General features: G+C 42.8%; 1 protein-coding gene and 1 long non-coding RNA gene across 13 annotated transcripts in view; one reads left to right on the plus strand and one right to left on the minus strand.

Annotated features, from left to right (window-relative positions):
* MYCBP2 (MYC binding protein 2) overlaps positions 1-8,161 on the minus strand; it is a 261,314-nt gene extending 253,153 nt beyond the window's left edge. For 10 of the 12 annotated variants that reach the window (XM_043892023.1, XM_043892027.1, XM_043892026.1 and 7 more), the window contains exon 1: positions 7,559-8,146. In XM_043892023.1, coding sequence (XP_043747958.1) covers positions 7,559-7,857 — 299 coding nt within the window. In that variant the 5' untranslated portion in view covers positions 7,858-8,146. Of the gene's footprint in view, positions 1-7,558 lie in introns of all 12 variants that reach the window. The other 2 variants (XR_006338897.1, XM_043892028.1) reach the window with 2 other exon arrangements.
* Positions 8,162-8,298: 137 nt separating this feature from the next.
* Positions 8,299-17,378, plus strand: part of LOC122687035 — a 173,578-nt gene continuing 164,498 nt past the window's right edge. The window contains exon 1 of the long non-coding RNA XR_006338997.1: positions 8,299-8,393. This is a non-coding gene — a long non-coding RNA (uncharacterized LOC122687035). The remainder of the gene's footprint in view (positions 8,394-17,378) is intronic.

Raw genomic sequence — 17,378 nt, forward strand, 5'->3', positions numbered from 1 at the left:
TGTCAATGTATGGCAAAAACCACTACAATATTGTAAAGTAATTAGCCTCCAACTAATAAAAATAAATGGGGGGGAAAAAAAACACTACTTCCTCAGACCACTGCTGTCAAAGCTGTCTTGGGTAAGGATGCCAAAGAAAAAGACTCTGAAATGGAGATTTACACACCCGCAGTATTGAAAAATGCCCTGCACATCAACAACTGCGAGAGAGTAGAGGAAATGAGACTAAACAGAGGAAGGGGGTGAACTGAAACGCTGTCACAGGAAAGCCTGAGCCAATCCATGGGGAGCTCTGGAGTTGCGATGGATCTTCAAAGTTGTCCTACCTGAAGGGCCAGGCATTTACAGCCCCACAGAGAACAGGCACTGGATGCAGGCTGGCCCCGAAGAAGAAAAGTGACTTTGAGGGAAGCAGCTCTGTTGGCTCAGAGCAATCTGGAGACTCGGTTGCAGTAGATTTTAGCAGCCACTATTCTCAATGGCTGGGGGAGCCTGTGCCTGGACCGAGACACCTGGGTGATGAACTGCAGCACCCACCACTCCACTGCTAGACTACTATCACCAACTTGGCTAATGAGGGGAGAAAATCAATCATGTACCCTGCTTTCCTAGGAGGAAGTAAGCTTACCACCAGTTAGTTGATAAGGGAACATTCTTCGCAGAAGAGCATCAGCTACCAAATTCTACTTTAACAGAATTACAAAAATCATCATTTTGAAGCCCCTAATAAAACTGACTCAGTCAAGGATTATCACAGGATGCTAAAACCATTAGGTGGAAGATATCCACAGTGTGTCAAAGTTATTACCCACGATTAACTGCTTATTGCAAATGGAAGCAGCATACATATACAGAAAAAGAGATCTAGTGGGAACCCAAGTAATTCAAGTAACCAGACTGAGCATTACTAAACAATGAGACATGAAAACCGCCGGATGGGACACAATGTGCAGTACTCAGCATTATATTCAAAATATTCTTGCCCCAAAAATGTCTAACCGAAACCTACTGAAGCTTTAAAGCCTAATTTCCATTTATAGGAAATACAGGACAGATGACAGAGAGAGGAACTATATATGCAATCCTGTCCTTAAGGAGTGAGATTTATAAGACATTTTAGAAAAGGTAAAATATCAGTGACAGAAAACTCGTCTGTAGTGGCCAGTGGCTAGGGGGAGGAAAAGGGAGTTAAACTAAAGAAACTTTTTAGAGTGATGTACATATTCTATACTTGACTGTGATGGTTCTAAGACTCTTCATATGGACATGTACGAAAGGGTAAATTTTATTATATGTAAATTAAATCTCGATTAACCTGAACCCTCCTCCCAAAACCTGAGTATTTAATCTATTCTTGAAGGAAAAAACAAAGTGAGACTATTCTAACTATTCTGTTGATTTTTTAAAAATAAGTATCTTAAAATGCGAAACTAGTTTTAAATTAACATTTTATTTTCTTTTTAAGCCCAAAGGCAAGATTTTCTCATGAGCTTAGAAATGAATTCATTTCATACTTCTACCTACTTATATGCCAATAGAGCAACTTTTGCCTTAACACGTGTTTGTATAGGATTCCACAGATACAACAGCTACATGAAGCAAATTACTACATATCCACAAATACACTGACTCAACCCTGTATCACTTCCAAGAACACTAATAGTAACAATAATGTTTCCTCACAGCTCAAAACTATCAGTGTCTACTGAATAAAACTGAACTCTTACCTGGTATTTCAAGCTGCCTTACCCTCTGGCCAAAGCCTCCATTTCCAGAATGAATTCCCATTCCTCTCCCTCATAAAAAAACAGCCACCTTGTAGCTCTAACAGAATTCTTAACATTACTTACACACAAACTGCCTTCTCGACTTCTTGCTCATGTTTCTGCACCAGCTCAGTAAACCGTCCCTTTGTCATAATAGGCTGTGCTTCCTTAGTCATTTAACACTTTTATAACTACCTGCCTTTGTACCTTTCACTCCCATCCAGAAAATAAACTCAGGTGGAAACTGTCTTACAAATTTTTATAGGGCCAATGGTTAGCACCAAATATTAATATCAGAATATGTGTTGGATTAACCTCTTATAACCAAAATCCCATGCATTTGAAGGATGGGCTCAAATTTCTAACAAGAAAGAGAGATAAAGTTGAAGGAAGTATATGGGTTTAGCTTAGAGAAGAAAAACAATTTCCCACTTTAAATATAATCTCCTCTATTGTTTCCACTAACTGTTCTTCTGCCACGTCAACCCTGATACCCGGACCGTCTTTATCTCCCAGTCTATCAGTTCCCTCCTGGCGTCACTTTTCTTTTTACCACATGGTCAATCTTTGTCACCAAAAACCTTCACTTTCTTTTATTCTTTCATCTCCACGGACACTTCAACCTTGAATCAACTATTGTTTTCAGTTCTCTTTTGAGTGGAAAAGCTTACAACATCATGCTGATTGGAATTTTAAATATGTGACTTTAATAATAACAGTAATAGTAACACCGTGACCACCACCAATGGCAGCTAACATTTAATGAGCATTTACCATCTTCAGGCACAATGCTCTTTCAATAACCCTATAAGGTTATAAGTAAAGAAACAGACATGGAAATGCTAATTAACTTGCCCATTTTAAGAGACCAAAAAGCAGAACTGAAATTTGAACTACGGCAGTTTGACTGCAGGGCAGATTAGTCACTGTGCTATAATTCTTTCCAAAAGCAATCAAAGTTGTACTGCCATGCACATTCAGAACTGATCAAACATTCCTTTATTCATTTCCTTACAATCTTTTTCTTCAAGCAAATGTTCCAACTTTCACTGATTCATTCATAGAAAAATATATTTATTCAGTCGCTGAACAAATGAAATAGTAATGTTGGTCACTGAGACCAACACAGAAGAGGAAGACATGATCTTTGCCTTCTATTTAAGTCCCCAAACTCCATCTGCCCCTTCACTCTCAGCAGAAATCATTAACTAATATTTATTAGCACTTACTGTGCCAAGCACTTTACATATGCAGAATCATGTAACCTATGATACAGTCCTCATTATTATTATTCCCATTCTACATAGAAAAAAACAAAAGCAAAAATAAACAAGTGTGACTACATAAAATTAAGAAGCTTCTGCACAGCAAAGGAAACCAACAAAAATGGAAAGGCAATCTACCAAATGGGAGAAAATACTTGCAAACCATATAATGATAAAGGGTTACTATATAATATTATATATATTATAAAGAATTCATAGACCTCAATATCAAAAAATTAAAAGGAACAAACAAAAACCCACAAACAATCCAGCTTTAAAAATGGAAAAAGGCTCTGAATAAACATTTTTCCAAAAAAGATACACGAATAGCCAAAAGGTATATGAAAGATGCTCAGCATCACCAATCACCAGGAAAATGCAAATCAAAGCTACAATGAAGTATATCATTTCACTCTGTTAGAATGACTACCGTCAAAAACACAAGAAATAAAAAGTACTGGCAAAGATATGGAGAAAAGGGAATCCTTGTGTACTGTTGGTAGGAATGCAAATTGACACAGCCACTATGGAAAAGAATATGGAGATTCCTCAACAAATTCAAAAGAAAAACTACCATAAGATCCTGCAATTTCACTTCTGAGAATGTACTCAAAGGAAAAGGAAACACTAAAGAAAAGATATCTGCATCCCTACACTCACCGCAGAATTATCTACAATAGCTGAGAAGCAATGTGAATGTCCACTGACGGATGAATAAAGAAGATATATTCTTAAAATGGGATATTATTCAGGCACAAAGAGGAGGGAAATCTTGCAACACCAGGAATGGATCTTGAGGGCATTATTCTAAGTGAAATAAGTCAGACAGAGAAAGACAAATATACCAAAACAAAACAAAACACAAAAACAAAACCCAAACTCTTAGATACAGAGGACCGACTCATGGTTGCCAGAGGCACGCATAAGGAGATAGGCACAATGGGCAAGGAAGTTGAAAGGCACAAACAAAAAGTTGCAGTTATAAAATAAATAAGTCATGGGGATTTAACGTACAGGGAGGTAACTACAGTTAACACTGGAATGTATATTTCAAAGTTGCTAAGGAAGTAAATCTTAAAAAAGTTTTCACTTCAAGAAGAAAAAATTTCAACTATGTGTGGTGATAAATGTTACGTTGACTATGTCGTAGTCATTCCTCAAAATATGGAATGATTATGTTGTACGCCTACAACACAATGTTATATGCCAATTATATCTCAAAAATATTTTTTAAGCAAAAAAAACAGAGGCGCAGAAGTTATGTAATATGCCCAAGGTCACACAGCTAAAGAGTTGCAAAGCCAGGATCTAAAACCAGTCTAGATTCAGAATCCAAGCATTCATTAGAATGCCATCGAAGTCACTGATGCCATTAGGCTTCCATCCCTCAACTTCTCTATCTACACCTAAAACATAATCCTCAGTAACTAATTTATTCAACACTGACTGATAACACACTTGCCTTGTTTTGTTCCTTGAATACAACCTTGTTTCTGCACCAGACACTTTGTACTTTCCTAAAACATTATTCCTCTAGGTCTGCCTTCCAATCATCATGACTCAACTTAAATGTCAACTAACCCTGACCTGTCCTGATCACCCTACCTAATATATCACCCTCAACTACAAACTGTTCGCCACACGAAATCGGTTTTATTTCCTCCACGGCTATTTATCACTACCTAAAATGATCAGCTGCTTATTTCTCCCTCCTAGAGTGAAAATTCCAAAGAGGATAGAGACCTTGTCTATCTTGCTCACTGCTACATCTTCAGCACCTCAAACAATGTCTGGAACAAAGCAGGCACTGGATATTTACAGAACAGATGCCAAAACTTCTGCTACACATTAGGATTACCAAAATAAAAAAGATACAGTTCTTAATAAACTCCTGGCCTTTAGATTTATAAATACATACCTCCTCCAATTCTATATTAAAGGATGACTAGCTCCTAACATTTTTAGTGGCTAACCTCTTCACCTGTCATGTCAAATCTGTCCCCGAGATCTCCCTTAGACTTTCCCCCAAGGATTATCCCCTCTCTCACTTCTTTCATTTCTCCTTCTCCACTTACTGAACGTTTCCCACCCACCCTCCCACACTCAAATAACCTTTCCTCAGCCCTACATCTCCCTATTACCCCAAAATACCCCATCAACTCCTTAACCACACCTCTCTTACAAATACATCTTGACCACTTCCTCAAAAGTCACCAGTGACCTGGAAAGTGTTCTCACTTTCTTCAGCATTTAACCCTGCTGAGGACTTTCAATCCAACCAGAGGTGCCACAGTTAATCTTAATTTTTTTTAATCTTTTTTGGTCTGACTTCACTGTCTCCTTTCTCTCACACCTTTAAACTTGATTTTCACTAGAACTTCATCCTCTGTTCTTGCTCCATTCTCTGTCTCTGAAACATTCATCTTTTCCTCTATCTCAACTCGTGCCCCTGTACCAATAATTACATCATTCATTCAGAACCTAAATTCCAGCTCCACTTTCCCCATTAATATTTAATATGAAATGTGACTGAATTCTTAAGCAAATCCTCAATAAAGAATAGTCAGCCACGACTTAGTAAAAATGTGAACTAAAATAATGTTCTAAACAAGCACTGGAAGGCAGTATCATACAACTTAAGGCTTGTTTCGTGAGTACTTCTTGAAATATGGTACGTGAACTAATTCTTCACTAATTTTAATTGATAGCTTGTACAAAAACAAACCAAAGACTAAAAATCATTCTTACACTTTATATATGTGGTTAATCTATATTAATTTTGCCTAAAACTGTATATACAGTTCTAAATACACAGAAACAGTTTTACTGCACTAATACAGTAGCAGAAAGCTAAAACAGGGAACATGCCAGCCACAAATTATTGCGTAAGTCTGGAAACAACATATGAAATACACTCAAATTCTTTAAAAGGGGTTTGTAAAGATGCACCTACAGTGCCATAATTAAAAGACTCACAGCTCAAAATTACACCTAATTATTAGAGCAAACTGTCCATTGAGGTTTTGAGCTATTTTCAAAAACATTAGCAAGAAACAGAGTTGTGACATTGTGGCCTTCAATTTAGATAGCAAAGGGTAGTTAGTTATACACATTTACATCAGTATGATAAAACTATTCAAGTCCCAATCCCGTAAACAATCAAACAGACCAGAAGAAATGTTTAGCCAGAAAAAGTGAAGCTCTATCTTTACACCTCTCTGCGGTGGACAGGGGCCACAGCACACACTGGTCAACCACAAATACCTGACTCACAGCCTAGCCCCTCTCATGAGAGAAAATGGCATCTGGTTATTATCGAACAAACTACACATTCAAAAACTACAGTGAACTCTGAAACTTGTTCGACAAAAATCCTCCTATGCTTTCCCTATGTACGGCAAGAAGGTGTGGGGCGGGGTGGGGGGGGGGCGGAGACGAAGACAGCTCGCAATTACCACTGCCAAATCCAAGCTGGCGAAACAAGTCAGTCACCATGCTTCAAGGTATATGGCATGTAAAGGCATGGACAGGAAGACAACAGGAGAGCCTTAAGCAAAAAGACACCTACATTTTAAGAAAAAGAAAATGAAAGTGATTTCACATCTCCTCCACCAAGGGAGCTGTAGGTGCACCAAGTCTTGAAAGAGATTGTAGGAGCTCCTCAAATGTTCTAGTTGGTGGCAGTTGATCACTACACCAGATGTCACCTTTTGAAGTTTTTCAGGTTTCCCCTTTTCCCCCACAAAACCCCCTCTAGTCTAAGGCCAAAAAGTAACTGAGGAAATAGAACAGAAGGTGAAGGGAAATGGCCGATGGGACAACAGAACACGAGAGCTGCTGTAAGCACGTCTCCCGAGGACCCAAAGGTCTAGTTATCAAAGTACAGCTCTAGAAATCTCTATCAGACACCGTTCACAGCCAGGGAAAACCTCCATCTGTATCCCTTTCGCATATATCTCGTAAACTGAAATCTCCTGTCTTATCCTAAACTCATCCTATATATATGACATTATCCTTAACCGATACCATTGCTTCTCTTAGTGAAAGGCAGATTTTTTTTTTTAAGGGAGGCGGAAAGGTGAGGATGGAAGGTCCTGAGGGAATGGGGGAGGGGAGGGGTGAGAAATACGTGCAAATACCATTGCGGCAAAGACACTGGACACGCCAGGTCCCTCATCTCTCCTGCAAATTCTCTTCGTGCATGACCCTCCGCTCAGCCCTCCTCCGGCTTCAACAATACACAGACACGTGTCCTAACCGACCCGCACCATCACCTTTGCTAGCATCGCACGCTCCCCGCTTCCACCCTCCCTCGCCCCCCACAAAGACAGTCACACACACTTAAAAGAGCAGAAACTGCTGCCACCGCACCCTCCTTTCTGAGTATTGCTTCTACCATCTAGCATCCAGCGCTGGCTGAAAGACAGCTCGATAAACACGTATGCAGACAGACACACAGGCGGACACCGACACGCACACGGGCGCACATGCAGCATGTGGCGCAAAGAAGGGCACCCGGAGACGCACCTGGAGGCCGGGTGTCCAGCGCTGCTGCCCCCCTGGTCCCTGTCACTGAGCGCAGCTGTGTAAATCCTCCGGTAGCGGTCGGCCAGGGCCCGGCCTGACAGGAGCAGCTGGTAGTGACCCCGGGAGTCCGGGGCCGGCAGCCCCAGCCCCAGCCCCGCGGCCGCCAAGGAGCCCTCGGGAAGCGGCATGAACAGCGCCCCCGGCGCCGGGGAGGAAGAGATGGTAGCGGCCGGGAAGAATCCCTCTCCGCCGGGCCCCGAGGAGGCGGCGGCAGGAGAGGCGGTAGCTGCGCACATCATCCTCCTCGCCGCCGCCGCCTCGTCCCCGCGGGCCGGGCAGGCAGACACGCGCGCGCACACACAGCCCTTTTCCAACGACGACGGCTCCGGCGGCGGCCTCTGGCTCCCGCAGCAGCTGAGACTACAAAGACAGCGACCTCCTCCTTCTCCTCCTTCTTCTCCTCCTCCCCCCCGCGCCGCCCTCGCCACTACTGGGGCCGCTCATCTAACCCCGCCACCCCGGGCGTGTGAGGAGGAGGCGGTGCCGCCGCTGCACCCGCCGCCGCCTCCGCTGCCACCGCCGGAGCCACCCGCAATGGGAAGCGGCCGGCCGCACTGGGCATGCGCCACTCCTCGCGCACGCTCAGTCCCTTCGGCCCCCCGTTCCCGCCCCACCCCCTCTCCGCCGCCACTGCCTCCGCCTCCGGGCATTGGGTGTGGGGCCGGGGAGGCTTGCGGGATCGGGAAGAAGTCCACTTCTCCGGGTTTTACTAGCAGCTTGAGGAAGAGTCGGGAAAGTGCTGGGGAGGCTGTCAGCTCCAGGCAGTCGGCTTCAGGTACTGGGTTCCATCCAGGTGGGAGAACTGGGATCTGAAAGAGAGACCCGGTGCCCGCCGCCAGAGGATGATCGTTCTGTGTTCCTGTTACCTTTCCCCAAGGCGTGCGCTGTCAACGGGAAGATATACTGTGAACGGTGCTGGTTGAACTCAGAATTCAAGGCAAAGGAGGCCAGCCGAATTAGAAGTACCTTTGGTGGTCTTAGTTTGGGGGTTTTGGTCATTAGGATTTAAGTCTGTTAAAAATAGCTTTTACTTACCAAAGACAGGTAGTAATTTGGTGCACCCTCTTTTTCTTTTTTTTTTTTTTTTTTTTATTCTGTGAAATTATAACTCCCAGGTAGGAGAGTATCCACAAGCCGAAATATTTCCCAAGTTCTTGTTCTTAACATTTATATCGGAGCTAAATCTTAATACAGTAGTGCTCTTCTCAAATATTCTTTCTTTAACGCCACATTCACCCTAAGAGGGGGGGCACTCTTATCTCTTGATAGTGGTCACTTCATGGCTTATCTTTCTCAGCCCAGACTTACATTACTAAAGATAATTCTTGAATATGACTTGAAACTACAATTGTGACAGATTGTGTAACATAAGCAAATGTCATATCTACCAAAGATCTTATCAGTGTTATCTATAAATGTAATATTTGCTGAGTCCCCTCTTCCCAGTTATTCTACTAACTTCTTCAAAGTAAATGCTCTAGAAATATATGTGCCAAAGCACCCTGATTCCTATTAAATTTTATCCTTTTGATTCTCAGTTTGAAGAGTTTGCTTAACTGCATAGTCCGGACGAAATCATTTTTAAGTCCTATATCCCAGTGCTATTGACTTCCCCAGTGGCTCAACAGGAGACACAGGGTCAATCCCTGGAACCCGAAGACCCCCTGGATAAGGAAATGGCAACCCACTCCATAGAAATCCCATGGACAGAGCAGCCTGGTCACAAAGAAGTCAGATATGACTGAACACGTAAGCACACATATCCTTTATGTACTTACTGGCTCTTAAGCCTCTTTGAATGTTCTTCTCTGTGTGTGTGGGGGGGGGGGGGGGGGTGGGGGGGGGGGTATGGGTGGGAATCAAGCCCTGTTTACTGTTTAGAGAAGTACAAACAAGCAGTGGAGAAATTAAGATAATTCTAGTTTTTATGGGGAGACAGCACTGAAGTATTCCTTTTTATCTGGGGCTTTAAATAATAAATGGATGTCATTTTGATTTTAAAAAGATACCTAGAAGTGGGATAATAAAGCCATGGAACAAAGGACAGGCATGAGAAATCATAGTATTTTCGTCATGTGAGTGGCTCTGTTGTACAGATTTTATATTTGTCTTGTTGCCTCAGCTATAAGCTCCTTCAGAGCTTTTTCTCTATCTTGGTGTCTTCCTCAGCACCTGGTCTAGAACCTTGCCTATGGTAGACATCCAGCAGTTATTTGCTGGGTGAAATTCCCTGTGCTAATGCTCCACCACGGTTACCCACCTGTGTGGAACAGAAACGGCCCCACCCCCCCCTCCCCGCTCCGCACTCCCCGCTCCCCCCTCCACCCCCCTACCAACCCTGGGATGAGAGCCGAGACAGAGGTATAGAGGCCGCTAAATGCTCCTGGAGTTAAAGGCCGAACTCCTAGCCCCTCTGAGGGCTAATACTGTTGCAAGAGCCAGAGAGATAGCCAAAAGGCTCTGGCACGGGAGGGTTTGGGTTCTGACACTGCTATTTGTATGTCTTTGGGCAAGTTTCATCCTCTGACCGGGCCTCCCCGGTAGCTCAGCTGTTAAAAAATCTGCTTGCAAGGCAGGAGACCCTGGTTCGATCCCTGGGTTGGGAAGATTCCCTGGAGAAGGGATAGGCTACCCACTCTAGTATTCCTGGGCTTCCCTTGTGGCTCAGCTGGTAAAGAATCCCCCTGCAATGTGGGAGACCTGGGTTGGATCCCTAGGCTGGGAAGATCCTCTGGAGAAGGGAATGGCAACCCACTCCGGTATTCTGGCCTGGAGAATTCCATGGACTGTATAGTCCATGGGATCACAAAGAGTCAGACAGGACTGAGTGACTTTCACTTGCATTCTTTGAAACAGGGTCAGAATAATACTGCAGGAGATTGTGGGAGGACTTCACCTTGTCAGATGGCTTTTCACAAATGGTTACACACAAAACAGAAGACCCTAGACTTTTCCATAAGGACTGGAATGATGCTTGTGTCTATCCCCCCCCCCCCCGCCCCCCGCCCCGTGCATCCCACCTCCTAGCACAGATGCTAGCCCTAAGCAGCAGGGAAATAGACATTGGTTGAATGAATGAACATGTGAATGAAAAAATGTTGCCGGCAGAGAGAAATATTTGCAGCTGGGGCTCAGGTGGTGGCCTGTGCACTCACTGTCCATTTAGAGCTAGTGGAGACTGACCTGGAGCATCTGTCTCCGAGTTCCCCCTTACCCGTTCCTTAATTTCCCTTGGGTCCTTACAGAACCCTTCGGTCCCAGACAGGCCCCTTCCCGAGCCTTCTGGGTACACACAAAACCCGGTAGCTGGATAATTTTGAAAGAATCCCGTTGTCACTGAGCGGCGCCACTAGGCGTGCGCAGAGTCGCACACATGCTCACTTAGGTAGCCGAGGGTGGCGTTTCTGTTGCGGTTGGCAGCGTTTCCTTCCACGGCAGCGGCAGCGGTAGCGGCCGCTCTACCCTAAACTGATAGCCAGTGCAGCATTTTTTCTCTTCTTCCTGATTCCGCCCTGTGCGCTCCCGGGGGTCACTGCAACTTGCTACTCCTTTGCCTTGGCAGCTGGGCAGCTTGGAAGGCTCCCCTGGGGTTAGCGGGGAATAGGGCGCCAGCCGGGAGGGAAAGGGCATTTGGACTCACCCTTGAGTCCACTGTCCAGGGGACCTGTAGGGGAGGGTGCCCCCCACCCCACCCGAGGCAAGTGTCGAGGGTCACCTGAAGCACCGCTGCAAACGACAGAAGTGGATTTCTCGAAATGTGCAAAAGCAAGTGTCCCCTCCCGCCAGTTACTGTTCGCACTACTATCGAAAGCCCCGTGTTGGGAAGGGAGACGTGGCGGGGGGGGGTGCTCCCACTATTCAAGAAAATGTGCAGAATGAAAAAACATGTAGAGAGCTTCGCTATTGCTTTTCCAGCCCCATTGAGCAGGGCTCTAGTACTTTCTGTCTGCCATCTTAGCTTTATCTTCTGGCCGGGCTGGGCGTGTTTGTGCAATCGTGCTAGGAGGAAGGGTAGAGGCGTGGAGGGAGCATTGGGCGGGCTGGGTGTCAGAATTGGCCAGGCAGGAGTTCAGGGCACAGCCGCCCTCAGAGAACATTGCACTAAGGCAAATCCTGACTTGGCCCATTTTATTAGTGAAACACATGCATAGTATTTTTTTATAGTCTTTGTGGTAGATATTATGCTCATTTCTCGAAAACATCTCTCCTGTCTATGATCGTAGAAGACCATGGCTTCATCTTTTATTCCTGTGACAGTTTGTCGTTCTTTTCCACTTGACATTCCAAACCTGGGACTACAATTTTCTGAACTCTTTGCATCTTTTGTACTCTATCTTTAAGCAGATCTTTTAAAGGAAGCTATAAACCCCGATGTACTAAAATACAAGCATAAACCATAAAATGTATGTGAGAGGACACTGATTGATACTGTTTCATTTAAAAGGTTAATATTGTATTAATGCTACACAAGATTTCAAACACAGGAAGCATGTATATAATCAGAAACATCAAGACTGCTGGAAATGTTGTGGTCAATGTCAAGAGTCTGAGTTTGTTTCCTGGATTTGTACGATAATGCATGTAAAAACCAAGATTGGTGGCTCAGAGCATCTTAAAGCAAGCTTGGTAGCTGAGAACAATTTGGAAGGAAAAAATACTCCAGAAATTCTTCACTCTTCAGTAGCCACTTTCTAAAGACCCCAGATTTCTGCATTCTTGACAAATATGACCATATTGCACTTTAAAATGAAATATATTTCATATAATTTAATACTGTAAGCTGAATAGAAGTCAGCATGGTGATTGGAATTCTTTTAAACAAAAATCACATATTAGATCCCCTAGATAGACTGACTTATTCCTTTAAACAACTATTTTTAGACCCTTGGAAGAAGGATCAGTAATTTGTAGTCATGAAGAGTTAATGCTTTTACCTTTTGATTCATATTAGTTTTAAAAGATACAAATTTTATGTCTAAATTCCCCTGCAAATAAAATAATGTAGATTCTAGGGGCCCTGAGTTAAATTTTCATCCCTGAAAAATGTTTCTAAAATATTGATTAGTGAGAATATTCTTTGAAGTATGTAAATTCACTAACATATATTTGAATGCAAATCACAGTTTAAAAAAATCTCCTTGTGATTTGTTTTAGCCCAGGGGAAGCTTTCACAACTGATATAGAAATTCATATAAAGTATAACTCTGAGAGAAATGTCAAAACCATTGAATTTTAATCTTGAAAACTTCAATATAGTTTATAAATTATTAGGTTGATCTTTATTAGTAAGGTTAAATAGTTTAATATTAAATCATATTCCTCAAACCCTAAAGGACTACTGAAATTTTTCTATAGAATATCAATTTTACAGTGTCAAAGTTTCCTTGAACTATATTATTTTTAATAGGGTTCTTGCCTAATCCAGATATCAGGATATATCTAAATGACTCTAAACTGATTATACTATGCTCTTATTTTAAAGACATTTAGCCTCCCTAAGGCTAAGTTTTCTCATCAGTAAAATGAGGGTAATAATAACACCTAGTTCATTAGATTCTTTGAGGATTAATTTAAAAAACATGTATGAAGGACTTGCTAAGCACATTATCTGGCAGGCAATAACTATTATTATTGTGTGTGGTGCTCTATTTGAGGTGTATCCCGATCTTGTGCTAGAGGAAATGATAAAACAGTTACATAGTTTGAGTTGTTTCCTCACAGAGTCCTATCCACAAATACAGATTTACTATATCTTGACATGACAAGAAGAATTGAATCTAAAGACTATTCATTTCCCTAAAATCCTCTGTTCTTGGATGATTTATTACTTCACAAAATATATTGCTTATTTTCATTAATTGAATTTCTGGAATTTTAATTGATGGCTATATTTTTGACATCTAATAATCAAAAGATTATAGTTCCTTCTCAAGTGTCTGGTGGCACTTCCAGGGTCAAAAATTATAAATCATCCATGGCTCACATTCTCTTGTTAATTTATCTGTAATTAAACATCAAAATCTTAGCCCCACCCAGTTCAACTTCCTGTTTTGATCAATAGTTTTGACTTTTATATTTTGAAAGTAAAAAGGAGTTGATTTACTAGCTCTTCATAAATAATTCTCTTAAAAATATTTTGCTTCTTCTTTATCATGTCAGATTTGTCTTCCAACTGGGCAAGATGCAGTTTAAAAAGCTTTAGAACATATATTTCATGAAAAATAGTTCTGCTTTTTCTAAATTAATTTGTGGTAAGTAACACTGTTTTCTTAGTTCAGACAAAATAATCGTATCTGTATAATGTCAAATGTTGAGAACTAGATTATTTATTTATGTGGTGGAGCAAAGATCCCAAGAAAAGATGTGGTTTCCTTGCAGGTAGTCCTAACATCCATGTCACCACGCAGGTGGGATGGGGTACCAGTAATGTTCTTGTTTGCTCTCGAGTTTATTCCTGCAAACTTCATTTTCCAGGCTCCGTTGTCAGCTAGCTTCAAATTAGGTTAAGCCTGTGGGGTGAGATGGGTGATTGGAAAGTGGGAAGGAGGAGAAACTGTGCCTCTCCCATCCCCCGCCCCACCTCACTGCTTTTTCAATTTTAGAGCAATAGCACCTCTGTGGTTCCAGCTTCTCCCGGACTGCTTCTCCTTCCATGATCCAGCTCCAGCCAGATACCCTCTGTTGTACAACCAGTTCTCATTGGGCAGCCCTGGCTCCTGGAATCTGGTAACAGTTTCTCCTCCTGTGGGCTCTCCATCTCCAGGGATTATAGTCGTTTCCTGCTGGTATTACTCCTTGAGATGTCTCTATCCCTCCTTTGGCTTTTCAGCTCCTTCAGCACTGTTGCAATTAGTTCTCCATATTCAGTCCCCTCTCTGAAAGACCTGGCATGCACTTGTTTGTTTTCCTGATTGGACTCCAAGTGAGGCAGATAGTCTCCCATCTCCATAAAAGACCTGAATTGGCTCCTCAGCCAAATGATGGCATGTCATCCTCTTTTTTTTTTTTTTTTTTTTTTAATTTTTTTATTAGTTGGAGGCTAATTACTTCACAACATTTCAGTGGGTTTTGTCATACATTGATATGAATCAGCCATAGATTTACACTTATTCCCCATCCCGATCCCCCCTCCCATCTCCCTCTCCACCCGATTCCTCTGGGTCTTCCCAGTGCACCAGGCCCGAGCACTTGTCTCATGCATCCCACCTGGGCTGGTGATCTGTTTCACCATAGATAGTATACATGCTGTTCTTTTGAAACATCCCACCCTCACCTTCTCCCACAGAGTTCAAAAGTCTGTTCTGTATTTCTGTGTCTCTTTTTCTGTTTTGCATATAGGGTTATCGTTACCATCTTTCTAAATTCCATATATATGTGTTAGTATGCTGTAATGTTCTTTATCTTTCTGGCTTACTTCACTCTGTATAAGGGGCTCCAGTTTCATCCATCTCATTAGGACTGGTTCAAATGAATTCTTTTTGACGGCTGAGTAAAATTCCATGGTGTATATGTACCACAGCTTCCTTATCCATTCATCTGCTGATGGGCATCTAGGTTGCTTCCATGTCCTGGCTATTATAAACAGTGCTGCAATGAACATTGGGGTGCACGTGTCTCTTTCAGATCTGGTTTCCTCAGTGTGTATGCCCAGAAGTGGGATTGCTGGGTCATATGGCAGTTCTATTTCCAGTTTTTTAAGGAATCTCCACACTGTTTTCCATAGTGGCTGTACTAGTTTGCATTCCCACCAACAGTGTAAGAGGGTTCCCTTTTCTCCACACCCTCTCCAGCATTTATTGCTTGTAGACTTTTGGATAGCAGCCATCCTGACTGGTGTGTAATGGTACCTCATTGTGGTTTTGATGGCATGTCATCCTCTTTCATCTGGTCTTTAAAGCTTGTAGATCTGACCTCAATTAGCAAAACAGGAACCTACTTTGAGAACAAAATTGATTGACTCACTGCACCCTTTCCAAATCCCCTTCTTCCATTCCTGCCTCTACTCTAGAGACAGGGAAAAAAAAGAAGTATTCTCCCTGGGAGACTCTCCTACATCTAAGGTTGGCTTTGGGGCACAATTCAGGCTGGCAGGATGAAGGAGAATCTGCTGGTGCTGCTCTGTGGTCTCTCTCTTTCCACCTCAAAGATGGTCAGGATGGTTGATGTTTGTAGCCGTGAGCGAAGACGTATGAGATAAATGCCAAGGGCATCACTGACATCATCCTTGATATGTGGAGCCACTGAACAAAGTTTCAAACTTATTTTTATGATTAAAAAAAAAAAACCTTTCTTGCTTTATGCAAGTCAAATATCAAAAAGTTCACTGCAGTGTTTTATGTCGTGCCTTCGGGTTTATTAACGATTTCTGCAGTGCTGTGCCTCCCAGATATCCTCCAGATCTGAGGCACTTATTCCCCCAGCTGCTGGGAGTATTGCCCACTAGCTGCTCACAGCTAAGCCCCTTCTGTAAGTTGCCCTTGGTCTTAGAGAGTTGTCCAGGATTCCAAGGTTCCAGCCCCTCTGCAGGGGGAGCCCCCATCAGTTCACTGCTCAGCGAGGTATACAAAGCCCTGGCCCTCTGACCATATTTCAGGATGACTTTGAAGATCCACTCTAGCTCACATCTCTCCATTACCTAAGGCCTTTGTTCCAACTGCCCTGCATCAATTTCTCTTTCTCACCTGCTTTTCTCACTCATTCACAAGCAGTATTATTGAAAGGACTTCATGATAAACTTTCTACATGCAAGTCTCCTTCTCTGAGTCTGTTTTAAGAAACAGAGCCTGACTTATCGGTTAGTATGGATAGTGGGCTGAAGATGCAAACTCTAAAATGGGATTTTGGAGCTGGATCACCCACTGATTAGATGACAATGAGGACCCCATCTGTGGTGGATGGTTTCTAAAGTGACACCATGATCTCTGTCTCCTAATACCCCTGCACTTGTATGAACCTCTCCACTTATGTTTGGACCTGCAAATTCTTTCTAACCAATAGGATACAGCACAATGACAGAGCGTACCTGTGTGTGACTAGGCTACATAATATCACAATTCCCATCTTGCTGGGACCCTCTCTTTTTTTGCTGACTTTGAAGCAGCTAGCTACCATATTGTGAACCTCTGTATGGAGAGGACCACATCACAGGAAGCTGATGGCATGTTCTGATCAACAGCCAACAAAGACAGTTCTTCAGTCCGGCAGCCTACAAGAAACCTAATTCTGCCAAAAAAAAAAAGTATGAGTGTAAGAGTGCTGAGTCTCAGATGGGACTATAGCCCCAGCGGACACCTTGATTTCAGAGGACAGAGCCAAGCCATGATAATATGTGTCATTTTAAGCCAGTAAGTATGTGATAACATTGCACTGTAGAAGGACAATGAAATGCTGAGTTAGGGGTCCAGTGGTCTGGGGCATGCCAGATGCCTGCTACAAAGTATAGGGTGGGCTGTCACATCTTACACTTGCTACCACAAAGGAGGGACAAGATGTGCTAGGCTTCTCTGAGTTCTGCAGGTGTATTTGATTGAGAATATTGCTCTGACACATTTCGTGAATGACACAGATGGCTGCCAGATTTAAGTGCTGCCCAGAGCAGGAAAGTGCTCTGCACCATCTCTTAAGTGTGGGGTAAGGACTTCTGCTTCTTGGACTATACAGCATGACAGCATGTATGGTATTAATGTATTAGTGGTGGGGAAAGATGCAATGCAATGAGTGGAAAATTTCAATGGGAGAATAACAAAGAAGAGCATGGCCA

Source organism: Cervus elaphus, chromosome 30 (genome assembly GCF_910594005.1).
Source record: "Cervus elaphus chromosome 30, mCerEla1.1, whole genome shotgun sequence".
Taxonomy (NCBI): domain Eukaryota; kingdom Metazoa; phylum Chordata; class Mammalia; order Artiodactyla; family Cervidae; genus Cervus; species Cervus elaphus.